The following is a 26365-nucleotide window of genomic DNA, read 5'->3' on the forward strand; positions in this document are numbered from 1 at the left end:
GAGAGGCACTCGTCTGTGGCCACTCACCAGGAGCTGGTCCTCCTTGATGACGGTCAGCTGCTTGGCCCACTGCCCGAAGCGCTTTTTCCGCAGCAGGAAGGCACATATCCTGCAGTCCCTCACCAGGTGCATGGAGGCCTCCTCTGAAGGCCAGTGGTGTGTGGGCTGCGGCCCTTTCCCTTCCTCCTCCTCCTCATCATAGGACTCGTAGGAGCTGCTCATGGCGTCAGAGTCATTGTCTGCAGGAGCCACGGGAAAGGACCCGTCCCTGTGCTGTCACCGGGTGGGGCGGGGGCACCTTCTTACCCCTCTGCAGGCATCCCTGCTCTGGGGCCCCGGGGCTGTGAAGGGGTAGGTGTGAGGTGTGATGTTGGTAATGACTAAGCCCCCGCATGGGCACTGTGTCTTACAGATTTACTACTTGCTTTGTGTTCTCAGTGACTTCATCTCTCAGAGCTTCAGTTTCCTCATCAATAATAATGAATAATACCTACCTCACTGGGCTATTGTGAACAGCAACAAATATAGAGTGTTTAGCCGAGTTTCTGGCACTCAGTGAGGGCTCAGTAAACATCAGCTTTTGTCTTTACCCATCATCTTTGCATCCAGTCTCAGGTCATTTTCATGGCACCCAGCAAGTCCCCATTTTATACAGAGGAATCTGGAGGCTCAGAGAGAATAAATCACTCACCTAAGATCAGTCACCAAGAGTCAGGGCAAGGGCTTGGTCTGGGGCTCCTGACTCCCATGCCAGCAGTCTTCCCACTGATTCCCAGGATCTCTGAGAACAAGGGCTTTGAGGCCTCTGTGGCGACCCCAGGGAGGTGACGGGGTGGTAGGCACGGGCATGCCAAAGTCAGGTCAAGGCCTGCTCTTCGTGAGGACGGAATTGGACTGAACATCCACCTGGTACTTACAAGAGTTCTTCAGCTCCCCATTCATCCTGGTCGTGGGGTAGCTGCTGTCTGCATCCTCGTAGTAGCTGTCCACAATCGAGTGGGCTGGGCTGCAGTCGTCTGTGGGGTTGGCAGAAAGAGCAGTACTTGGAGAAATGCAGGCAGACTCCAGGCGCCAGGGCTGGGGAAGATCGTGGACACCATGCCCTCCTCAGGGAAGAGGGAGGGAAGAGGGAGTAGAGCTTCTTGTCGTCACTCCCCGGCCAGGGTGTGGGGCCTCGTCTCTGCATCTCATCTGCTCTAGTGCCACACCTGCCCCCTGTGCTCCTGTCACCAAGAACTGCATTGCTGGGCCCTGTCACACTTCCAGGCTTATGTTCATGCTATTCTCTGTGCCCTCTTAGCAACTGCTAGAGCATTCCTCACCCTCTAAAACCCAGCTCGAAGATCTTTCCTTTGACCTTCCCAGGCAGAGAGTGGTCAGCCCCTCTCCTCTGAGCCCAGAGCATTGGTGTGTGTGGGTGTGTGTCTCAGTCACAGTTCTGGTCCCTGCACTGCAGGGAGTGGTGTCCCAGCACCTGGGCCCAGACCCCCTTTCTATTCTGCCTTTGTCTCATCTTCTTCCACTTCAGCCCCTCCGCTCACTTCTTAATACATCCACCCCCTCCTCTCCTTCTAAATTTCTGTGACTACAGAGGAGGAACTGGACTAGAGGAGATACTAATAACACATAAAATGGTGAATACATACAATAACACAACAGCTGCTGATGCTGAACTTTCACTTTCCCATTCATGGGAATGTGCAGTATAGGAGTGAGGTTATCCCAAATTGTATTCTGTATCACAATTACCGGGGGTCTTTTTATTTATTTATTTTTCTTTTCTATTATAGTTTATTACAAGATATTGATTATAGTTCCCTATGCTGGTTGTCTATTTTGTATATAGTAGCTTGTATCTGTTAATCCCAAACTCCTAATTTATCCCCCCCCACCTTTCCCCTTTGGTAACCATAGGTTTGTTTTCTATGTCTGAGTCTGTATCTGTTTTGTAAATAAGTTCATTTGTATCATATTTTAGATGCCACATATAAGTGAAATCATATGGTATTTGTCTTTCTCTGACTTCACTTAGTATGATAATCTCTAGGTCCATCCACGTTGCTGCAAATGGCATTATTTCATTCTTTTTATGGCTATTATTTCATTGTGTGTATATATACAGATCTATCTATCTATCTGTCTATCTCTCTATCTCACATCTTCATTACCCATTCATCCGTTGATGGACGTTTAGGTTGCTTCCATGTCTTGGCTATTGTAAATAGTGCTGCTATGAATATTGGGGGTACATGTTATCTTTTCGAATCAGAGTTTTCTCCAGATATATGCCCAAGAGTGGGATTGCTAGATCATATGGTAACTCTATTTTTAGTTTTTTGAGGAACCTCCATATTTTTTCCATAGTGGCTGCACCAATTTACATTCACTGGGGGTCTTTTTAAAATGCAGATCCCTGGACTGTATCCCCAGAGATTCGGATTCACTGATGTGGGCTGAGCTGAGGAATCTGCACTAAGGAAAAAAACTATTTAATAGCATAGTTCTAAACATATGTAAAAAGAGAAAATATATGGAACTCCAAGGAATCAGACTTTTTAAAAACAAGATTATTTTCATACAGATGGTCTCTGGAGCATACTTTGAAGCTCAGTGGATTAAGGGCATGTGCTTTGGGGTTAATCAGATTTGAGTTCAAATCTATCTCCATCATTTACTGAGTGACCTTGGAAAGAAAACAGTTTCTCTGCGTTTCAGATTCTTTACCTATAAACCGACATGAACAGTTCTGACCTTGGATTAGTGATATGATGCATATGAACTCTCAGCACAATGTCTGGCACACAGAACATCCTAGGCAAATACTAGATATCATTATATTCATCATCTCTTTTGATTCCCACAATGCAGGGAGGTGTGTATCAGACACACTTCACAGATGAAGAAACTGAAGCCACACATTTTGCTAGTGATAGAGCCTGGATCCGAACTGAGGTTGCCAGCTCGGGGGACAGGTGCACATCCTCTCCTCCAGGAAGCCTTCCTCCTTTCAGACCAACTTGCTCTCACACCACCTGTTCCTCAGACCGCTGCTCTGGGCTCTCAGCCCATGCTGTCCATCTGTTTCTTGAGGACGGCAGCACTCAAATTCCCAGTAACTGGGACACCCAATTGTATCTCCCAAGTGAGGCTCAGAGCTTGCTTTTCCCAGGAGGCATTCTGAGGTCTCAGATGCTGGTGACATCCCTGTGAGGTGGCCTGGGGTGCTCAGGCCAGAGGTGGGGGTGGGGAAGGAGGAGGTGCGAGGGGGAAGAGGGAGGGAGCACCAGGGTCATAGCACTTGGACACCTGGTAGGCTGGACCCTGTGTGAGAGGAAGGATATTTCCTGTCGGGCTTGGTGCCCTCTCCCTGGATAAGGTCCCTGGCCTTTCCTGAGGCACTCCCTACCCTCCTGCCCCAGGATCCCTGCTGCTCCAGGAGGCAGCTTCTCTGCCCCATCTGAGCTCTCTGGGGAGGGGGAGGAGCCTCGCTCAGCTGAGGGGCTGGTCCTGGGATTCAGGGCCCAGCAGCACTTCATCCCCTCCTTCTTCCCCGTCCTCAAGTGGATAAAATAAAGTCACCTGCTTCACATAAACAGCTGCTGGCAGTGACATAGACCCAAGACTATCAAGGCTGAAGGAGGGGCATTGATCACCTGGTCCAACCCCACCATTTCAGTAGTTTTGTTTGAACTAGTTTATTAATCATAAAAATAATATACCATAATAGCCTAAAGGTGGAAACACCCAAATGTCCATCAGCTGACAGATGATAAACAAAATGTGGTATATCCATACTATGGAATATTATTTGTCCATAAAAAGGAAGTACTGATACATGCAATGACATGGATGAACCTTGAAAACACTATGCTAAATAAAATAATCCAGACATAAAAGGCCACATATTGTGTGATTCTATTTAAATGAAATATTCAGATTAGGCAAATCCATAGAGACAGAAAACATTGGTTGAGAGAGGAACAGAAAGTGACTGCTTATTGGGTATGGGGTTTCCTTCTGGAGTGATGAAAATGTTTGGGAACTAGATAGTGGTGATGGCCGCACAGCACTGTGAATGCAGTAAATGCCACTGACTGGACACTTTAAAATGGTTGGAGTGGTCAATTTTATGTTATGTGTATTTACCACAACATGGTGAAAAGCACAATCAGTACAGAAGAGTATGAAGGGGATAATACGTTCCCTTTCACCCAGATTTCTATTCATTTCCTATAGGAAAATACTGTTAAGAGTTTCTTGCATATCCTAGAAGAACTGTTAAATGCATGTGCATGTGAGTACCCTATTTAAAAACAAATGTGATCTTGTTATATGCAGTATTCTCTTTGATTTTTTTCCAATATATATCTTGGGATTCATTTCTGATCAGCACAGACAGACCTATCTTATGTATTTTTTGGTGGTTGGAGAATATTCCACTGTGCTGCTGAATGATAGGAATAACAACACACAAACATCTTATAGGTTCAACTCCACATGCTGCGTCATCCAAAAATCATAATAGAGTTTCTTGTATGTAATGTTAAGTCCCTATACTCAAGCCAGTAGCACTCATCTGTGGACTTCCGTCCTAGTGCATTTATATGTGTGTATCTAGCCTCTCTTTCTTATTTTAAGGGTAGGGGAACAGAGGCCCAGAGAGGGGAAGGGGGTTGTCCAAGGTCACATAGAACTGGGACTAGAACCCAAGCCCCTAACCCCCAGGCCATGCCTACCGGCCCACCCAGGCTGTCACTGGAGAAGCCAGGTGCTCTGGTAGCTCCTCCTCAGTAGGTGGGGCATGGCTGAATGGTGCCAGGCTTGGAGCTGCAGCCCCAGCAGGACACACAGGAGCTTCAGGAGATGAGCCTTCTCCTCCGCACGCCCCAGCCCTCAGTGACAAGAACTTACTGTGGGAGCTGATATACTCGGGGGACTTGCCAGGCCCCAGGGGAAGGGCCTCCTCATAGTATTCCTCAGGTGGAGGCCTTTTGGGGAGCGGTGGAGGCAAGTCGGCTGCCTGAAGGAGGACAAAGGAGGTGTGTGAAACCCAGAAGGCCAGGAGAGCAGAGGGGAGCAGGCAGAGTGACAGGGAAGAGGCTGGGGGACAGGGAGCTCCTAGAAGGCAGGATGCAGTCTCTGAATATGAAAGGACGTAATGAGTGGTCAACAATTGGTACCGTTTATGGTGATGATGATAGTGAATTATGCAGTTGACAGACAATGTTTGATGTGATTTGGGTCCCTTGTCCTAGTTCCATGGCACCAAAGGGTAGGAACCCTAGATATGATCCAGACCTTCATTTTTGTAGCTGGAAAACTCAGGCTCAGAGACAGGAAGTGATATGCCACACAGCAGAAGGGAGGAGGGCAGAGGCCACCCATCTTGTGACCCAGAGCTTTCCCCATTACTCTTCCTGTGGTACTGAAATCGGAGGTTGGGGTGGGGACGTCCTTTGGGCCTGAAGGGACAGGTCAGTTTACCGCATTATCCCTGCTTGGCACGGGCACAGTGAGCATGTCATGAGTCATTGAAATGTTCTCACAGTGCTTTTTCTGCCCTTGACCACCACACTGAAGAGAGAGACCCCCAGGAGGGTCCCCAGCATTAGCAGGGAGAGCTTCCCTTACCTCCTCCAGAGGAACAGAGGGCCTGAGAGTGTAAGAACTCACGTGTGGGTTCTTGGCTGGCTCAGGGGTGGCTTCTTTGCAGGACTCCCCATCGTCCTCTGTCATGTCTCGAAGGTCACTCAGGTCACAGTCTATGAAGGGTCAGGCCATTGGGACAGAGAAAGTGGAGGATGAACATGGCAGAGTGAGAAGAGGGCTAGATTTGGGGTCAGGAAGCTCCACCACCTCCTCCATTAGTGACCCTGGTCAAGCGACTTCATCCCTCTTATCTGTAAAGTGGTCACAATGATCCCTGCCTTGTCTAGCTCCCAGTGTTATTGAGAGGATCGAATGGGATAATACTGTTTGGTACAGTGCTTTGGAAACTTTCAAGGGTTATGTAATGAAAGCATAGTGTTTTCCCAAAGTCTGTCAGTCTGTAAGTCCTCTCATCTGACCCATAGCTTTCTCCCTGTGTTGAACAGTGCTGTCTTCCCTCAGGATAGATCTGGGATCACACACACCCTGCACGCAGCACTGCTCAGCTGCTCCCACACCCTTGGCGCCTCTGCTAGTCCTCACAGCTCCATTTACTGCTGAGCTGTGGGACCACTCAACTCACAGACCAGGTAGCTACTAAGATGGATGTTAGCAGCAGACGAGACAACGCCCTATGTGCCAGCCTTCTTTGGACTGCACATTCATCCCTACCTTTCCTCAAATCTCAGGGATGATCTCCCATAACTGTATGGATTTGTCTAGATTTTCAGACCTGGCAGGGCCCAGAAAGGCAAAGGGACTTTCCCAAAGTGACTCAATGTTGTAATGTTAGAGCCAGGCCCAGATGCAGGTATTTTCCCGCCCAATCCGGGGACCGTTCCAGAGACTGGGGCAGTGGACACGCACGTGGGGGAAAGGACGGCTTCCAGCAGAGGTCAGGAGAGGGCTGCTTACCAAATTCTTCAAAGAGGGACTCCACAAAGCTGGGCCCGGAATGGAGGTCCGCTGTGTTCACATACAGGTAGGAGACTTCTTTGGCTGTGAGGAAGGAGGAGAGCAGGCCCTCAGTGAGGAGGGAGGGGGCCCGGGACCGCTGCTGATGCTGAGGACGGCCAGCTCACCCTGCCCACTTGGACTTCTATCCCACACAGGACACAGCACTCAGGTTGCGAAGCATGTGCATAGCCTAAATCATTTCCCTGCTTTCAAACTTTGTTTCCCTTTTTACATTGCTATTGAGGATCTCCTTCTCCAAGTGAAAGGATGCCCAGAGCCCAGTATAGAGAACAGAGTAGAGGGGCTGCTTTGGGGACAGTCGGCAAACTGCTGCCCCTTTCATCCTCCAACAGTCCTGTGAGGGTGGCCGATGACATTGACCCCTTTTGTCGCTGGGAAGTGAGGCTCAGTGTCACCCAGTGGTGACTTCCCCCCATGTCACTCAGACCCCTTCAACCCTGCGGGACACGATACAGCTCATTAGAGTTTCCTGAGCTCTTGATGTACACATATCATTTCCTGGGCTCACTTGAGGTTGGGGAAAAGGCTGGAGCAGATGAGGAGGCTTTGCTGCTGAGCACACAGTGAGGCAGAGAGACTGTGGGGAATAGAGGCAGAGGCATGAGTAGAGATGGGGGGCAGGTACGCAGCTTATAAAAATGAGGGAGTGTGTGAGTGTGCATCTGAGTGTAGGAGCGTGTGATGGGTATGTGATGAGTATGTGAGTGTGTTGCATGTGAGAGAACGTGTGGGGTGTGTTGTGTGTGATGTGTGTTTGTTACTATGTGAGGTCTACGTGAGAGCATGTATTTTGTGTGTGAGTGTGGTAGTAGTGTGTACACGAGTGTGCGTGGCATGTGTGTTATGTGAGTTTGTAGAGGGCTGGGGATGGAGGAGGACAAAGAGCACAGTCAGGGCTGTGGTGGAGAAGGGCTGGAGTGGATGGGGACGCTGGCTAAACCATGAAGAGAGGTGAATGCCATGCTGTGCAGTTTAGGCTTCCTCCTGCCAGCAGGCCATGGGGAGTTACTGAGGGCTCTGGAGGAGCTCTGTGCGGAGTGCTGATGGCTGACCTGGGAGGGGCTGCAGGCTCTGCAGGATGGAGGCCACAGCCATCTTCTTCTCCAGGGTGGTGTCGCTGAGGTACTCATGGTCCAGGAGGCTGAGCAGCCCTGTGAGCTCGGGGAGCAGCTGCTCCAGCACTGAGGAGGAAGGCCCATGGAGCATGGTCATGGCTCTGTGTCCAGGATCTGGGCCCGCCCCCACCCTCCAGGACCCAGAGGACGGGGCCCAGGGCAACAGGGAGACCTCAGAGGCCCTCACACAGCTGTCCCAGCGCTGGCCACCAGCCTCCCTGGGGAGAGCTCTGCTCAGTTAACTGTGACGTTTTTCCGGCCTCCCCACTCTGCCTCAGACCTCATTCTGGGCTTGGCCTGAGGACTGAACTTCCCAGGTAGCCTGAGCAGAGGCACTTAGCCCTCTCTTTGTCCCAGCCTGCCCTCTGCTTTGCAGGCCTAGGGGTCCTTCCTCACTGCAGCTCGAGGGTCAGTGCAGGTCCCAGGCAGGAGCCCTGGCTGTCCAGGACACAAGGCAGGAAGGAAGCCTTCCTGTCCCATCAGTCCATACCCTTCAATCTCTGGAACCTTCTGTTTCCGGTGGCTTGACAGGAGCCAAACTAAACATTAACCCTTCCCACCCCTGGCCAAAAACTCTTGTTGCTCTTCTTTTTTCCATGCTACACCAGTGTTTCTCAAACTTAAGTGTATATAGGAATTACCAGGGGATCTTGTCAAAATGCAGATTCTGACTCAGGAGGTCTGGTGTGGGGCCTGAGATTCTGCATTGTAGACAAGCTCCCAGCTAAAACTGATGATGCTGGTCTGAGACCACACAGAGCTGCAAAATCTTAGCGCACAGAGTCCTTTAAAAAGACTGGAGCATGCCAAGACCATGATGTCATCAATGTCTCCCTGTCCCAAAGCAGTATCTTGGGACTTGGTTTGCCTTAGAGCTGAAGACCAACTTCTTTACAGTAGTAGTATTGTCCTCCTTTGCAACTTGCCAATCACTTGTGCCTAATAATATGAGCTGACGTGTGTTGAATAAGTATTGCGAGCTGTGCTAAGTCCTTTCATACTTATTGTCTTATTTAAATCTCATAGCGTACATTTTATTATCTCCATTATATGGAGGATACAGCTACGGCTCAGAGAGTTTAAACAACTTCTCCAGCGCCACACAGCCAGCAAAGCTTCAACTGAATCTGGTTCCCTCACTCTATACTTTAAACCATGGCACTAGATCGCTTTGCAGTATTTTATAGGATCCTACCAAGTTTTGAGATTGGTCCGATGATAATGCCCATTTTTTAGGTGAAGAAACGGAGGTTCAGAGAAGATAAGTAACTTGCTTGAAGTTACACAGACAAGCGGAAGAGCCAAGATTTAAGCCCCAGTCTCTTGACTCCCAACTCCACGTGCTTCTCCCCACCAGGGCCCCCCTGAGGAAATGGTGAGACTCTGACTTGCAGCTACAGGTCTGGATGTGTAAGAGGGGCTGTAACATGGTGCATAAGAGAATCAGTCCTGGAGCCAGATTTCCTGGGTTCACGTTCAGGCTCCATTATTCATCAGCTGTGGACCTTTGGCAAGTTACTTAACCTATGACTCAGTTTCCCTCTCTGTAAGGGAATGAAATAATAGCACCACCTCATAGGGTTGCTGTGAGGATTAATATTGCCATGTGTGGAAACTGCCTTGCCCCAAACATAGTAAATCTTACTGCAAGTCAGCTATGATTACTGTCATTATAGTATCTGCCATGCTGATCTGTGCTGTAAGATGTGAATATCTGTCTCCCTCAGGAAGAGGGAGAGGCCGTGAGGCTCTGGCAAGTGTGAACGGTACTATGAATCTCAGCTTTCTTAGCATCTAGTATGGGGCCTGCTCAGAGTGGGTGCTCTATGTATGTTAGGTGAGAGAGGGAATGGAGAGATGACCACACTAGGACTTTTTTAAAAAATAGAAATTTTATGTACAGAGAGTGGCACTTGTTGGAAAAATGTGATGTCGTAATCTCTCTGTGCCATTTCCAACATCACCTCAAATTTGATGGAAATGAGCTCAAGGCTGATACTGACAGCTACCAACTTGTGGGCTCTCTCTACCTCTGGGCCCTGAGGTATGGGCTTTCCACACCATGTTTCATCTCATCCCCGCTACACGCCTGTGAATAGGTCCTACTGGGACACCTGTTTTCTAGGAGATGACTTTGAGGCTGAGGGAAGCCGCGGGACAGTTGCACAGCTTGAAAGAGGAGGAGCCAGGCTGATCCCAAGTTTGTGTGATTCCTGGAGCTGCTATGTTGTACACCTCTAGGCCTTACTCCAGAGCCCACGTGAGGGGCCTCGAGGCCCTGCTCCCTCCAGGGTCGGAGCTCCTGCAGTGCCACTGGGCGAGGGTTCTGGAGGGACAGAGCTCTCTCTTTGAAGTAGGAAATCATTTAAAATCATTTTAGCCAAGTTTTATCTGTTTTGGAGGAAATCTTTTCAAATGGAAACACAAACCTCTCTGGCACCAACAGACACACCAAAAGTCAGTTAACTGTATTCCAAAATATGTCCTGATTTACTCTAATTATGTGCCAGTCTGGCCACTTGGGGGAATTAGAAAATGAGTAAGATATTGTTCCAGTGGCATTCTCTCTCTCTCTCTCTGTCTCTCTCTCTCGTAATTACTCACCAGGGAGGCTGTGGAAAATGCTATTAAGGAAGGCACCAGAGGGTAACCATGGGAGCTTTCTTGTGGCCTGCAGCCATGGTTCATGTTTGAAAATCCATGACGCTGCCCTGCTATCATTTACAAGTGTCAAGGCTATAGGATGCAGTTGCCATTTATCTCTCTAACCAGTGGCTCTGAAACTTTCTGGCCTCAGAGTTCCTTTACACTTTTAACAATTATTGAAGACCCCCAAAGAGCTTTTGTTTTGTGGGGGTTATATCTATCAGTATTGAGCTTATTAACACTTAAAACTGAGAAAAACTTAAAACACAAAAGTATATAGTCACACATTCCATTAACCTTCAGAGCTACCACATCATCACACATCATATAACCTTTGGAAAACTCTACTGTGTACCCGTAAGACAATGAGAGTGAAGAGGGCATATAAGGTCTTAGTACCATATAAAAGTAGGTTTGACCTTGGGGACCCCCCAAAGCATCCCTATCCCCAGCCACACCTTTCTGAGGATTGCTGTCCTTCAATAAATGACCTCAGATTGCTGAGCTTTTTGTATTCCTTACATCAGTCAGTCTGTCTGTCTGTCTTTCCCTCCCTCCCTCCCTGCTGCCCTTCCTTTATTTCTTTTCTTTGACTGTGAGGTTCCAAGGATTTCTTGCTGCTATCAGCAAGTGCCTTGTGGGCAACATTGTGGCTTCTAAAAGCTCTCCTGCTTCTAAAGTAAGAACAATTAGTTTCTGATTGAGTTCTCTGCATTTAAAAACATGAGTCTTAGTACCCAAGCTTTGTAACACCTTTCTTTGTTGTTGTTTTTCCTGGTCCTTGGTGGGATTCCTGACATGGGCCCTTGACTTCTAAGTGTTTTTCATTTAACCGAGTTGTGATCACAAAAGTCCACACAGAGCAAAGGAGGGAGCTGAGTAATCTGGGAGAAGCACATGGGGACTCAGGAGCTGCCTGGTCCTAGTGGCACTGGTTTCTGCAGCCTGGGAATTGGCAGGCAGCAGGTGGCGGCAGGAGAGTTACATAGCGATTCTAAAGTACAGTTGGCAGAGGGAGTGTGAGCCCTGGGAGAAAGCTCAGCTTGTAGCATTAATGGGCAAGAATCCTTCCTTGAGCTGAGCAGTTACCATTGTGCTGGGCAGTTAATGCACATTATCTCATTTAATCCTCACAAACCACACAAGTCTCTCTATGTTCTAAGCGGGAGGAAACGGAGGCTTAGAGAAGTGAGGTCACCCAGCCAGTAAGCTGTAAGGCCAGGCTCTCTGACTTCAAAGTTTGCACCCCTTTGCCTGAATCCTCCAGCAGAGGACTTGGGCTCAGAGAAGGGGAGGCCAGGTGGAACAGGGAGGAGGCGGGTGGTCCTTCAAAGCCTGCCTGCTGAGCTGGGTCATGACTTCACTGGGGCTCCTGACCTGGAGGTCCTCTCACTGGATAGATTAGAGACCCTTATTGTGGGGCTGAAATCCTGCTCAGTGGGCCTTTCTCCACTGGGCCCATTGAATTTTAGAGCCCTAAGTGTGTAGATCTCAGAGAAGAAAAACAATTGACTCAAAGCTTATACCCGACTTACCAGCGGAATGTCATCCCAGGGAGAAACTTATACATCATGGTTAAAAGAAAGCTTCCAGCCAGCGCTCCACTCTTTAAAGACAATACAGAACTCTCCAGCTAGCTTTCAGGTGTGGTGAATACAGATGTGCCTTTGATGGCTTCTTCATCTTTAACACCAGAGAATTCAAACCACAGGGATTTAAACCACCAAAGAATTTAATTTGGAGAGAAATCATATGCATATAATGATGTAATGCTTATGACAAATGGTCATACCCTCTCCCAGGGGGTTTGCTGGAAGTGCAGATTCCTGGACCTCCTATCTGAGAGTCTGATTCAGTAGGCCCTGTACTGGGACCCAGGAATCTGCATTTTAATGAGTCCTCCAGGTGATTCCAAGGTTCAACCTGTGAAAAATACTCCACCAGAAAACATACTAGAGGGCATGTCTGTGAACATAAAGAATATGGGAAGACCTCCCTCATTCCTTAAAAAATTATCATTAGCTATCCCCTTCTGAAATAACTGAGAGTCAAGGTGGGAATAAGAGCCCCTACAGAAGATTGCAACTAGCTGGAACGTGGAGTCTTGCTTAGAAGAGCACAGTGATTAGGGCTTTGGGGTGAGACCTCTGTGAATTGGAACTCTTGTGCTGCCATTTCCGAGCTAAACAAAGATGGGCACATTAGAGAAGTCTGAGCCATGGTTTTCTCATCTGTAAAGTGAGAATAGGATCCCAATCTCCTAGGCTGGGAGAACTAGGTAAGGTCATGCTTGTAAAGTACTCTGTTTGGTGCTGTGCCTGGAGCAAGCACTCATCAACGAGGCCGTATTATTCTTGTTGCTGCTTCCTAATATTCCCCAGAACTATGCAAACTCCGGATTATTGACCAGATAGTATTTAGCGACAGATTTGCTATAGTTGTTGTAACAGACTTTACGAGGGCACGTCTTAATCTGTGTTTCAATCATAGTAGATGCCCAACAAGCATCTATTCGTTGAACACAGTATATTGATGACCTAGTCCCAATCCTCTAATTTTAAAGATGTGGAAAGTGAGGGTTCAAGAGGTTATTTGACTTAGCGACGGTCACGCAACTAATTGAAAATGAGTATCTAGTGTTAAATTTACCCTAGGCTTGATGCTTAGATAAGTCACAGAAGAGTGGCTGAGAGCACAGGCTGTGCACAATCCGGGTCCCCCTCCCAGCTCTGCCATTTTCCGCTGTGGGGAAATATCTTAACTTTCCTTAGCGTCCAGTTCTTCATCTGTAAACAGTGGGGGTAAAACAGTAGCTGCTGCACATGGTCACTGGAGAGATGAAATAAAAAGATACATATGGTGCTCAGCGCACTCAACCGTGTTCCCTTCATTTGTATGTAATCCCCCAGCAGATTCAGGTGTGGTGCTAGGCACAAGGGAGGGGGGTTCCTGGGGCAAGAGGACACTGTGGGACTCTATAAGCCCCACCACGTGGACTGTTCTCAGCCCTGGGCCTGACACTGAGCACAGGTGGTTATGGTGGTTGGAGGTGGTAGGGCCCTCTTCCTCAGAGTGCTCCCATCCCAGGGGCCCCCTCCATGCCACGTGGAGGGACAGCATCTTTCAGTTGGAGGGGCAATAATGCAACCCAGAATCCTGTCCCTGCCGTCCCCAGTCAGGAAAAATCTCCTTCACCAATTCCTACCCCACCTTCCTCCCACCTTTGCTCCTGGTCCAGGTCATCTCTGCTCTCTGCGGGCAGATAAGGGCATCAGGACAGGGCTGCCTGTTATGACTAGATTTTATTTAGAACCATGAATACATTTCACGGATCTTGTTTAGTTTAGTTGAGCCTTAGGGAGGTACAGTGAATTCCAGTGAGGAAAAACCAGGAAGAAATGGTCTAATCACTGTTTATAAGTCTTCACTCTTTTACCAACTGGGATAGACAGAAACCCAAGCGGGGTGATAGTTGTTCTCTGGGATGCAAAAAAGTTTGCCAAATAAAATTAGAAACCTACTTAAAAATATATCTAAGATTAGACCACTCTGTGCGTATTGTTCCGGGTGAATACCCAGCTTAAGACTAAGATCAGTTTTCTCTCTGCTCCCCCACCCTCCCCACCTAAGTGAAATCAACATGAGGTGGTAGAGAGCAGAAATTTAAGCCATAGACAAAAAGCACTGCCACTTGTTCTCAGGATCGCATCCCTGGTGCCGCCTAAGTGAAACCTTTAAGCAAAAGGCCTTCATCACAGCCAGTATGGGTTCTAGTGCAGGGAAGGTCAGATTTATTGCGAGATCTCAAAGGTAATAAGTCTAATTTCCATGACAAAAGTCAAGTGAATAATTCATCTTCAGCAAACCACAAAAATAATAAACCCTGTTTGGGCTCCTACCAAGCTAGCCTGTGGGCACTTTGACTTGTGATCTCATTCCTGGGCACCTTTTAGTCTCTGGAATTCACAAAAATTATTGGAAACAGCTTGCAAGTTACAATTTTTTTTTTTTTTTGCAGTACATGGGCCTCTCACTGTTGTGGCCTCTCCCATTGCGGAGCACAGGCTCATCGGCCATGGCTCACGGGCCCAGCCGCTCCGCGGCATGTGGGATCTTCCCGGACCAGAGCACGAACCCGTGTCCCCTGCATCGGCAGGTGAACTCTCAACCACTGCGCCACCAGGGAAGCCCGCAAGTTACAATTTCATTAAATGCAAAGCAGTAGGAGGAAACCAATTTCTCTTTTCCCCATTTCACTACTTGACAAGCCTCTTTAGGACAAAGATAACTCATCCTTCTTTGTTATCAAAGTCAGAGAAAATGCAACCAGCATGATTTTAAAAATGGAAATAGGAAGAGTTGTCAGAATATGGTTTTATGAAGGATATGCAATTTTCCTTTTGGTTCACTCAAATTTCCTTTCTCATTTCCCAACCGCAAAATAACCCAGTTTCCATCTCATAAGGGCTCCTTACCTGGAGAAAGAACCAGTGCATTACTTAAAAAATTTTTGATAATGATTTTAGAGATGACTTTTAGTATACTATTTAAACAAGCTAGCACATTAATGAGGTATGACCTATTATAGCACTGGGGCGGTAACTCACCTTGGAAAGGAAAGCAGTGTGTGGTCTCAATAGTTGGGTAGGAGGAAGGAAGGAAAGAGGAGCCTTTTCTGTGGCTTCCAACCCTGCAGGCCCTTCCAGACAGACCTCCCTCCAGGCTGCTTTATGCTATGTTCCTCAGCCTCTTAACCCCAGGTCTTTGCATATGCTGTTCCCTCTTCCTGTCAGAATTCCCTTCTGCTAACCAGTAATGGCCCCCTTCAGTCCTCTACTCACTCATGACTTCCTCATGGAAACCTTCCCTGTCCTCTTGACCACATACATTCCCTCTATTTTATGTTGACATAGCATCACTCTCCCTGTGGTACTTATCATGGTGAAATGTTATACTTTTCACTGGTCCTCCGGATCCCTGGATGCAAAACCCATGGATGCAGGACCCATGGGACTGACTGTGAGGGACTTGAGCATCCCAGGATTTTGGTAGCTGCGAGAGTCCTGGAACCAGTTCCCTGCAGATACCAAAGGATGGCTGTATTTAAGTATGTATTTCTCTGATTAACGTCAGTTTCTGCCACTTGAGCCTTAACTCCTTGAGGGTAGGAATAGTGCCAGCGTTTTCTGGTGGCTGACACAGAATAAGTGCTTAAGTATTTGTGGAATGAGTGAATTCTTGAAGCAAAGTTTTCCGAAGACTTGATAAAGCTGTTAGCAGCTAGTTAATGTGATTTTAAAACCATGTCTGTCCTCATAGTGACTCAGGATAGTAAGAAGATGCTCGAAAAAAACCAAAAAAACCCACAGGTAACAAAAAGCCCCAGGGCACAAAAGGGAGCAGAAGCCCAATTTCTCACGTGGCTAAGCTCCTCAAACCCTATTTGGTTGAACTTGTATCCCTTGTGTGAATATGGCTGCCAGTTGGTTTACTGATGGGTATTTTGTAATTGGTGGATTTTAACCCTAACAAATAAATGATAATAATTAACATTAATATATGAACTACTTGAGTTCAAGTCTTGTTCCCCATTTTCTAGGTGTGCACCTTTGGGACACGTATATAACCACCCGATGCACATCGTTGGTGACCTATGAGCATATCTACCTCAGCAGTGGGAATGGGCCCTAGTACGTGAGAATGTGCCTTAAACAGTGTCTGGCACATAGTAAGTACTGAATAAATATTAGGTATTTGCATTACTCTTCCTTTACTATTATATGTCATACCTTGCTTTAAGAGATTTACATGTGTTATTTACATAATTTAATTATTAATGAAATCCATAATTCTTACAGGTGTGGGAACTGAGGAGTGCAGAATGGGAAGACTACTGAGGCTACTTAGAGATGCCTCTCCCAGTGCTCCTTCAGGATGCTGCTTCCATCTATGTTAAGCCCTGAGTTAACTCTGCAGAGAGGCCCCCAGTCACACAGGTGAGGCTGGTGGAATTGCCCCTTCACTTCGTGGGTACAGAAATCTCTCCTTCCCCTGCCCACAGTCTCTTCCAAGTTACTGCAGATCTACCCATCTGGGGCCATGGAGATATTTCACTTCCTTCCTCTGAATTTACAAGCACTTCTCTGAGTCCAAATGAAGGCCAAACAGTGGGCAGGACGTTGGAGGGGACCTCACTGGTTGGACTAGCATTGTTGATCACTAAAACAAACACTTCCTGTTGTCCCGAGCATACAGGGAAGACCATGGTTCATGTGGGCTGGAAAAGAATGAAAAAGGAGCAGCAAAGAAACCCAGCTGCAAAGCCACTGCCTTGTGCTGACTGCTTTCCAGGAGTTAAATATAGCTCCTGTGTGAGGGAGGCAGAGGGGGTGGCGAGGTCACCTTGAAAGGCTTTTGTGTGTGTTAATTACAGCTTATGCAGGAAACTGAATATCATTCATGCTGAAGAAAATAGTACAGTTTGACTCCCTGGGAGAGAAACCCAAATCCTGAGGGAAGTGGTAAAGAAGAGTGGAAGATTTGGGATTTGGTAGGAGAGTATCTGGTTTGGGTTCTGACTCCTCCTACTTGCTAGTGTGGAACCTGGGGTAAGTCAGCCCCTCTGAGCATCATTTTCCTCTTCTGTTAAGAAGGGATTTAGAATCCCCACGTGCAGGTTTGTGGGAGGGGAAACGGGGAATGGTGGGGTAAGAGTTTGTAAACCGTAGGGATTTTTACTGGGGATGGACACGTTCCTCTGTAGCACAATTCTCTGATGTACTCGTTTCAGGAAGACAGGGAGGCAAGAGGTCAGGGGGGTTGCAGGTCAGTGGGGAAGCAGGTTGTGGGGATGTTTTGGGGTGACTCACTTCCTGGGAGTCAGGCCAGGGTGACAGGCTCAGGGAAACACCCTGCATCTTAATGGCCTTTTGAGCAGCAGCTCTGCCCAGGTCTTGTCATCCACCAGGACACCTCTCGTTCTGGACACCTTGTTTCTCAGCCCTGGGCGGCCAGGGAAGCGGTAGCTCCCTCTCATCAAGACATTTCCAGACAGGAGGGGGTGGGGCAAGCCACCGACTTCCGAGGAAATAACTTTTGGCTGTGGGACTGGGCTCTCCCAGAATTGTTCCTTTGTGTGCAGATTCCTCCCTGTTTAGCTCACAAAGGAAATGGTTCCAGGAGGAAGTGGAAAACTGTGACACACATGCTCAGGCCTCACACACAAGATGGCAGCTGTTTCCATTTGCGGCAGTCCCTATCATCTCCTTTACTAAAAGGAGTGGCCTGGGATACCCAACGATAAAGGCAGGTCGTGTTTTTGAGCTCTTAAGTGATGTTCCAGATGTTATGCTAAGCATTTTGCATGGACTGCTTCATTTAATTCTCATAATGGCCCTGTGAGGTAGTTGCTGTTCTTCACCCTCTGTTTTACACATGAACCAAATGAGGCTCAGAGAGGCACAGTTGTTTGTCTAAAGGCACATGGCAAGCAGAACCAAGATTCAAACCTAGACCTAAGTCTAAGGCCTAAACGTCCAGTTGCTGCATAATAATTCCTTCTTGCTGCCTTCTTCTAACAGAGGTTCCTTACCTCCAAAGCTTGATGGAACCAGCAGTGAGTCCCTCACAACCATTCCCCACTGGTGCCTATTCATAGGATGGGTGCCTGGTCTGAAGCCTAGATGGGGCTGGGCTTTCTGCTTCTGAGAAGTTTGAGTTTGAGGACCCACCTCACCAATAGCCTGGGACAGACATCGAAGATGTCTGGCTAGGGGTTTGCGAATAATGCACATAATAATAAAGATACCCAAGGATGGCAGTGAACATTTATTGAACACTTCTTACAATCTGGGCTCTGGGCCTAACACTTTTATTTCTTTTTATAAATTAGGACTTCATGTGGACAAAACTTGGGTTAATCCTAATCCTTGCTTCATGAGACACTCATCATTGGTCCATGCATGCTCCACTTTTATTTAGTTATTTATTTATGTAATCAGTTATTTTTGCTAATGTAGTAAGTATCCACAAATCTACCATGCAAAGCAAAAGCCTGAATCCAGATGATATCATACATCTAACTATGATCCCATGCTTCTGCTTCCCCCTCCAACCTAACTGCCATCCTGAATGCTGTATTCAACACATCCTTGCTTTCCCTTGTAGACTGCAACTAGATATACCCATACAAAATTTTAGTTGCTTTAAACTTTATTAAAAGGGCATAATGCTATAGGTAATCTTTTGTGACTTTTTTCTTTACCATGATACTGCTAAGGTTTATCCATAGCATTGCCTGTCACTGTGTTCATTCATTGTGCTGTATGATATTCCACTGCGGGAAGATTCTCCATGACTAACACTCTGTGCCTATTACGTCATTTAATCTTTGCAACAACCCCACGTGGTAGGAGCTCTTCTTATCACAGTTTTACTGACAAGAAACTCTGAGCCCTAGAGAGTCTAAAGAACTTGCTGGAGGTCATAGGTGCCAGGTTTGCATCTTTCTGGCCCCCACTGTATGCTGTGTTTTGGTGTAGAGGAGAAAGCACAGGAACTAGAGCCAAAAGCCCTGGGCTCAAGGTCCAGCTCCACACTTACTGGCTGTGTGGCCTTGGGCAAGTTGCCTCATGCCTCTGAGCCTCAATTTCCTCAACATTGAAGTGGGGTGATGGTAACTGCCCTATCTACCTCTCAGGCCTGTTGTGAGACTCAAATCTTACAATGTCTGTGAAAAGTGACAGCACTCTGTAAACTGAAGTTTTGTAAATCGGTACATTGTGATAAATGATCTATGTGCCATCTGCTCCCCTCCCCACCAGTCAAACAAAAATAACCTGTGTAGGATTCAAGAGATGAGACTGAACAGCATCCCTATTCAGAAAGGCAAGGATTAGGTTGACAATCAGCCCACAGAAGTCTTAGTGTGATTCAAGAATCAGAAAATCGTCAGTAGAGGCCTCAGGCTGCACTAATGGGAACGGAGTATGTATTTATCTTTGTTCTGTTCAATGGAGTTTAAAAAAATATTACTTTTTTTTTTTTTTTTTTTTTTTTACTATTTCTTACCTATTTTCAATATCTGAGGCCCTACCCCATTACTCTTTGCTTGTGGTGTTTCCTCTGCATGGCTTGTTCTCCAACCACTATCCCCTATTAGCTGTGTGTCCCTGGGCAAATTACTTCACTTCTCTGTGTCACCTCATCTGAATAATGGGGATAATAACAATACCTACACCTTACAGGGCTGCCATGAAGATCCAGTGAGGTGTTATATGGACTGTTTAGAACAGTTCCTGACACATACAGAATTGACTATTATTATTTAAAGTCTCCCCTACTCCCCTGAGAGTGCCCACTTACGTTTTGACAATTGGTTTAGAGGCCACTTCCTCCAGGAGGCCAGTCCTGCCTTCCTGCACAGGTAAGGGCACCCTGTTATAGCCTCCAGAGCAGACAATTTGTTCATCTTCCTCCATTAAAGTGTGAACAGTGAGAGTAGAGATGATGCCTGATTTAATATCTGCCACCGCTGCCCAGTGCCCAGTACCGTAATGGGCACACAGCAGGTGCACTGCAGAGGGATTAACTAACAGCCTGAATTCAGAGGAACAACCACAGATGAAGGAGGGGGCTATTAATCCTGTCTATGACAACCATCTCCAAGAGCAGAAGGGCTCATGGGGATGGGGGAAGAGGGAAGGTGGGGCAGACTTGTTCTCTGGGGCTCTGGAGGGCGGTCCTGGAACAGTGGTGGCCGCTTAAGACCATATTATTAGGTTCACTGTATATAGGAACTCTCCAGAATTCTGAACTAAGAAGAGAGCCAGGTGGGCTGAGCCCAGGTGGACGGTGCCTTGGCAGGAATGTGGGGGTGTGTTAGTCAGTGGGTAACTGTGACACTGGGTGACTGGGGTGAGAAACATGCAGAATCACACCTGGGATTTGTCCTCCCTAGCCCAGCGACCCGAGGCAGGTGACGTCAGTTTTCTCATCTGTGAAGCAGAGGTAAGGAGAGCAGTCATGTCAGAAGGTTGTGGTGAGCAGAAAGGGAGATAATGTATGAAAAGTGTTAAGCTCTGTGCCAAGCACATATGAAACCTTTTGCAAAGGTTGGTTATTACTATTAATGTTGTTGCTGTTGCTAGTAATCACAGGGGATTCAGGCATTACCCAGAGGTTAGTCTAGACATTCTAGATGGGAGGCTAAATGTTAGGCTCAGAATGGCCACCCTGACTGCTGCCCAGGTGGAAGGTCCACCCTCTTCCCTCTCTTCCTTCCTTCGCCTTGCCTGCAAAAGCCTTCCAGTGGTAACCATGGATTATGTTCTGGGCCAGGTCCCTGTGAATGCAGCCCACAGAGAGCCCAGCCACCCCGGGCAGGCTTTGGGAGATGCCTAGGGTGATTCCTGCCTCTAGGGCTGGGGGTGGGATCAAGAAAATGATGGTTGAAGGTCCTGGGAAAGAATGTCTTGAGTCTTAAAGAACCCCAGACAGATGTCTCCTTTGCTCTCCCATTAGATCAACAATTCTATACACTTAACTCTATTTGAAAATGGACAGAGTGTGAAGTTTTATGTTTCCCTGTTCTTAACTTAAACTTGAAGGTGAGTTAATCTTACACAATTTGCTGCTCACCTGCAGTATTTGCTGTAGTTCCTAACTGGCCTCTTCTCTTCAATCTCTCCCTTTCTACTCTGATGTGAGCTTTCATTGCCCCCAAATGGCAACACAGCATAACCCCCTCCTGCTTGTACCTTGTCAATAGCTCCCCAGGGCCCAGACACCAGTTTCCTTTGTGACTCAGATGATGAAAGATCTTCACATGCTCCCTGTACTCGCTGTGGTTTATCATCATTCCCTCTGTAATTCCATCCCTTCCCAGGATGGGCAGGCAAGAAGTGAAAGGGAAAGCATCAGAGAGAGAACTTGGAATCCATTCTGATTTTTTAAGAAAGGCGATCATTTGTAGACCTGTAGTTTAAGCATTAACTTTTTTTTTTTAATTGTATGCTTCCTGCATGCTGAGTGCTTTTCTTGCACAAATCCAATTATTCCCCATAGTAGACAGGAGATTGTTATCTCCATTTTTAGTTGAAGAAACTGAGACTTGGGATTAAGTGGAAGAAGTAGAGCTGGGATTCAAACCCTGGCAACCTGACACTGCAGCCAGTGCACTCAGCTCCCACATTATGCTGCCTCTATTATTAGTTACCAATCACACTCTCAGTTATGGACCTGGATGATAAGGCCCTACTTGAGGCTCCATTTTACCTCTACCTGCTTCTCTGGGCTGTAAGCATGCTGACCATTTTGTGCCCTGAGCATGGCTTCTGTGCCTCTCTTCTTTCTACTCTGCCATTTTCTCCACCTGGAATGCTGTTCCCCCAGTGTTTCTGAGGTTCCTGGCTAGAAAGTGTCCCTTGAGTCTTCTGGGCCTTTATTTATTCTGTTTGATGGACACTGGCCAGATATGACCTCATGTCACAGGAATTGGTGACAGAGTCTTAGTTTCTCTGCCTCACTAGGAGATTTGGAGGTGCAGGGACCCTACACTTCCCCTCTGTTACTCCTTAGAGCTACAGCTGATTGCTGGCTGGAGGTGAGGAAATGCGATTGGTCCCTCCAGCTTCCCAGCACACTCCTAGATCATTTTTCTTCTTGGTTCAAGTAAAGCTAAAATAAAATCCCCCTTGGTTTCATATCAGCTGGATCTGCTCTTTGCAAACCCTTCAACAAGAATGGGCAGGAAGAATAAATATTTATTCTACAAATGAATAAATCTGATTCCATCTTCAAAAGAAAGCCTAGTATAAATTATCATAATTTCTCCGTTCTAAGATTTCACTGATTTAAAGATATTTTATCTGCTAAATAATAGCTTTTTGAAAAAAAAATCAGAAAAATGAACAAATTAATATATCAAATTTAAGATACGTTCTGATTTAAAAAGTATGTCTTGGTATCAATGAAATATTTTTTAAAATATGGTCCAATTCAATTTTGATTTTTTTCTTTTGATTCTGGTGGTGTCAAAAAGAAGGCTCCAAGCCTTGACTAAATCACTGTGAAGCATGGGCAGGTGTCAGCCATGTCCCAGCCCTGAACCCCTGGGGGTTGCTGGGTCAACAAGGGCATGGCAGACCAATCACATACCAATGGCAGCCCTGAGGCCCCCAAGGCCAGTAGACAGGTTTTCTCCCCAGCAGATCTATGTCCATGCTCTGCTGACACCTCATGACCATGTTAGTGGTTCTGGGGAAAGCTGACTAGGAGTCCATCATGTGATCTTAGGCAAGACACCGCCGCTTGAGCCTCAGTTTTCCCAGTTGTAAAGTGAGAGGCATAAGGTTAGATAGGCGGTTTTCAAATGTTCTTCAGATGGAGCTTTGGGATCTGGGAGGCTTCTTTAGGGGCTGCCTTGGGAGTAGGAAGATGGAATGGACTGTACTCAGTATTTCCATCCCCACTTCCCCCAGAGCAAGTCTTTGCTTAAGATTTTGTTTGCAAAAAGTAGTTTGAAAAACACTGGTAAATGGCATTCTGGGGTCTTTCCAACATTAGTCTTGAATATATACTCTTGTATGATCTAAGGGCAGTGCTTCATTTCTCAGCCTGGACACACCCTCAGAATCCTTCTCACCACAGACACTCCCAGACTCACTGCAGTTTAATCAAGGGGTTGGCAAGCTTTTTGTGTAAAGGACCAGATAGTAGCTACTTTAGGCTTTTCAGGCCACATGTGGGCGGAGCCTCTGTTGCAAATACTCAATAGCAAGAAAGCAGCCATAGACAATACATAATGAATGCCCATGGCTGTGTGCCAATAAAACTTTATTTAAAAAAGACGTGGTGGACTGGATTTGGTCTACCAGCTGAGGTGTGCTGATACCTGGGCTATAATAAATACTTCAGCCTGACATGTGAAGAAATTGAAGCCCAAGGAGGGGATTCAAGGAACTGGATTTGGTTGGAACCCCTGTCCCCCGGACAGCGAGCATGCTTCCACCACTCCACGCTGCTCACTTAGCCATGACCCTTACCCTGATTTGGATTGTGGGCATCTGAGATTACATGGTTGAGGGAACGGTGCCTGGAAAAGACATGTGCCCCACTTCTCCCTCTCAGGATATCAGTTTTCTCCTAGGTTCTTAGAGGGCTATAAAAAGCCTCTGAGCTTGCCTCCTGTGGGACGTGCTGTCGGTAAATTCCCCAGAGCTGGAATGACTGCAATGTGGTGCCACATTCTGCCCCCTCTGCAGCCTGACAGCTGTGCAGGGAGAAGAATCAGGCCTGGCAGGCTCTGCCTCTCCACTCCCACTTGGGGTGTGGCTGGGATTCCCCAAGTGGAATTTTAGATGGAGGACAAACCCTGCCTGGGCCCTCCTGGGGCAGGCTCTTTGCCAGTTCCAGGAGGATGAGTGTTTCTTGAATTCTAAACACCAAAACTCCAAGGGCCACAGTGGGAAGAGTGTAAAGGGTAAGAAGCAAAAATCTCACACCAGCTGCCTGGCCATACCATTCATTGATGGAGGGTGTCTCTCCTGGAATTGTTTAGATCCCCTTTCCCTCCCATGCTTCCCACCTTGAAATCTTTACCTAGTAAGTCCTTGTGGCTTATCTGGCAAGTCCTTCACATAATTGACCTGGGAATGCCCCTCTCCACTGGAGAAGCAGTGGAGAGCAATGGTAAAGAATTTATGTTTGGAGGTGGGCAGGGCTGAGTGAATAAATCGACCTAAGCCTCAGTTTCTTCATCTGTAAAATGGTGATATTTTAAAAAATACATACACAACACATTTTAAAGTAGGTGCTGAAAATAAATTACAGTAAATAAACTTAAAATGCATCAGATGGCAAAGTCATGATGAACATTCCCATTGAATTCTGTTGGGAGGTGGTGGTGGTGAGACTGCAGGGCTCAGGGAAGATAAATATCACAAATGTATCCAAAACTTCAAATTACCTATGCATTCACACACTGACATGGGCCACAAACATGCCTTCACGAGAACTGTACTTACTAGTCTACCACAGAACCAGATTTTGCCATAAACTACAAAATTTTTAATACCAAGTTGTATTTATATCTTTAAAATTGATATACATGCCCTAGCCGTGATTTTAGAAAATAAAAGCTGTACTCTGTACAGACACTGTCCACTCACAACTGCTGGCAACATTTTTGGATGGCATTTCTCCCCCAGTAAAATTAATGGCATATTTTATGTACATGAAAGTCAAACTGCACCAACTTCATGATTGTTGAGAGAATTAAATGGCTCAATGTCCATATGTAAACTGCCTGACTCATGGTGAGCGCTCAGTTGGCTATTATTAAACATCTTCTATGTGCTAGACACTGGAACTGAGATGTAGAGACAGTCTCAGAGCACAGGTTCATATACACACAGAGGAGGCATTTAAGTTAGTACAATACAGTCTTCTAAAAGCTGAGACCTGAGGAGCGTGGTGCTAACCCAAAGTCAGTGGGAAGGTCGAGGGAGGATGTGGCAGGTAGTTTTCATGGAGGTGATGCTGAGTGGTCTCTTTCAGGGAGAGGGAATAGCAGAGTCATCTTTTTGAACCTCAGTTTTTACATCTGTCCAATGGGGAGAATGTCTCAGCTGACCCCTTCACAAGGCTTTTGCCAGAGTTAAGAAAAGAAGAGAAACTCAAGGCTGAAAGGGTTCCAGAGAAAGGATTTTAGTGGTCAATTCTCTGTTTGAATATCCCTGCTATTACACAGGTTCCTTCTGGCCCAGAGTGACCCCCCTGTGGACGACTGCCGAGTGAGAGCATGCATGATTACCAGAGGTTGCCCAAGCTCCAAAGGAAGAACTCCATGATCAACACCCCTGACACTATGTGGAAATGGACACGACTGATGAATGTGAAAAGGTTTCTAGAACTTAAAAGCTTTATAAAAATGTATGTACTTATATTGCAGAAGTGAGTGGCTGAGCCAGCGCTAGGATGTGGGATTTCTGCTTCTGTGTCCAGATCCATTCCCCAGCTGGCCCTGTGTGCTGGCACATTTATTGGAGGTTTGTCTTCTCAGGCTAGAGTTCACAGACCCTGGGAGTCCATGGCAGAGGGCAGGGTGGGGTTAGGGAAGAAACCCCGAGAAAAATACAGTGTGTCTCTGGAAGTCCACTGCACAAAGATTTTTTGGGGGTGTTTGTTCAGTTATGTTATGGACGATAATAGAAATTTGTTTGACTTTAGATCAAATGAGACATTTCAAGCTTTTGGAAGACACTTTGGGTAACAGACCCAAACCCTAGAGTTTCACTTGGTTGAAAAGTGTGAAAGGCAGTGCTAGAGCAAGTAATGGAATCAAGCAAGGTGTTTGAGCAAGGTCAAGGGTTATGATAAACCAGTGCACTAGAACAGTGAGCATATCAGACTCACCTGAAGCTTTGCAAGAAGTACACATTCCCAAACCTCACTCCAGACCCACTGATCAGACCTCTGGGGGTATAGTTTCAGTAGGCTCCCTAGGAGATGATTCTGGGCCCAGCTGGATTCGAGAACCACTGCTTTAGACAATAGAGAGTGGTCCTTAAGGGAGGTTGGACATGCAAGAGTAGAAACAGGAAGCTCCTGTAGGAGATGACAGGATATAGGAGAAACCATCCAGAATACGTTTTTCAGTAACAGTCCACAGAATTAGGGGTGTGATTGCAAAAAGGATGAAAGCAAAGGAAACAATGAATAATGACGAAGTCTGTGTTTCTGTCCCCAAAATAGGAATCATTGAAATGGAAAATCCTGGAGCTGAAAGTGGCCGTATCCAGCTCTACTCTGTGAATTTTGTATTTTTTCTTTTATTTATTCATCATCTCAACAGACATGTTTTGCGAATATACTACATGCAAATTACTACATTGGGTGCTAGGAAAAGAACTGTGAACAAGGTAAGAAGGACCCTGCCCTCACAGAGCTCACATTAACAGGTAATTCATTCCCATAAT

The 26365-nt window shown here is 46.7% G+C and overlaps 1 protein-coding gene and 1 long non-coding RNA gene across 6 annotated transcripts in view; one reads left to right on the forward strand and one right to left on the reverse strand.

Moving 5' to 3' along the window:
- LOC113606881 (uncharacterized) overlaps nucleotides 1-26365 on the forward strand; it is a 132211-nt gene that overhangs the window by 41431 nt on the left and 64415 nt on the right. For all 4 annotated transcript variants that reach the window (XR_003427744.1, XR_003427745.1, XR_003427746.1 and 1 more), the window contains exons 3-6: nucleotides 15988-16116; nucleotides 16247-16384; nucleotides 25138-25289; nucleotides 26142-26308. This is a non-coding gene — a long non-coding RNA (uncharacterized LOC113606881). The remainder of the gene's footprint in view (nucleotides 1-15987; nucleotides 16117-16246; nucleotides 16385-25137; nucleotides 25290-26141; nucleotides 26309-26365) is intronic.
- The window catches only part of AFAP1L1 (actin filament associated protein 1 like 1), a 73185-nt gene that overhangs the window by 39188 nt on the left and 7632 nt on the right, over nucleotides 1-26365 (reverse strand). Inside the window, exons 2-7 of one of the 2 annotated variants that reach the window (XM_027081643.1) lie at nucleotides 7680-7808; nucleotides 6565-6648; nucleotides 5674-5762; nucleotides 4912-5020; nucleotides 918-1016; nucleotides 28-239 (exon numbers count right to left, since the gene is read on the reverse strand). In XM_027081643.1, coding sequence (XP_026937444.1) covers nucleotides 28-239; nucleotides 918-1016; nucleotides 4912-5020; nucleotides 5674-5762; nucleotides 6565-6648; nucleotides 7680-7808 — 722 coding nt within the window. Of the gene's footprint in view, nucleotides 1-27; nucleotides 240-917; nucleotides 1017-4911; nucleotides 5021-5673; nucleotides 5763-6564; nucleotides 6649-7679; nucleotides 7809-26365 lie in introns of those variants that run through there. The other variant, XM_027081641.1, reaches the window with a different exon arrangement.

The sequence above is a fragment of the Aethalodelphis obliquidens genome, unplaced genomic scaffold, assembly GCF_003676395.1.
Source record: "Aethalodelphis obliquidens isolate GAN/ISIS:26980383/991018 unplaced genomic scaffold, ASM367639v1 scaffold45, whole genome shotgun sequence".
NCBI classification, from domain to species: domain Eukaryota; kingdom Metazoa; phylum Chordata; class Mammalia; order Artiodactyla; family Delphinidae; genus Aethalodelphis; species Aethalodelphis obliquidens.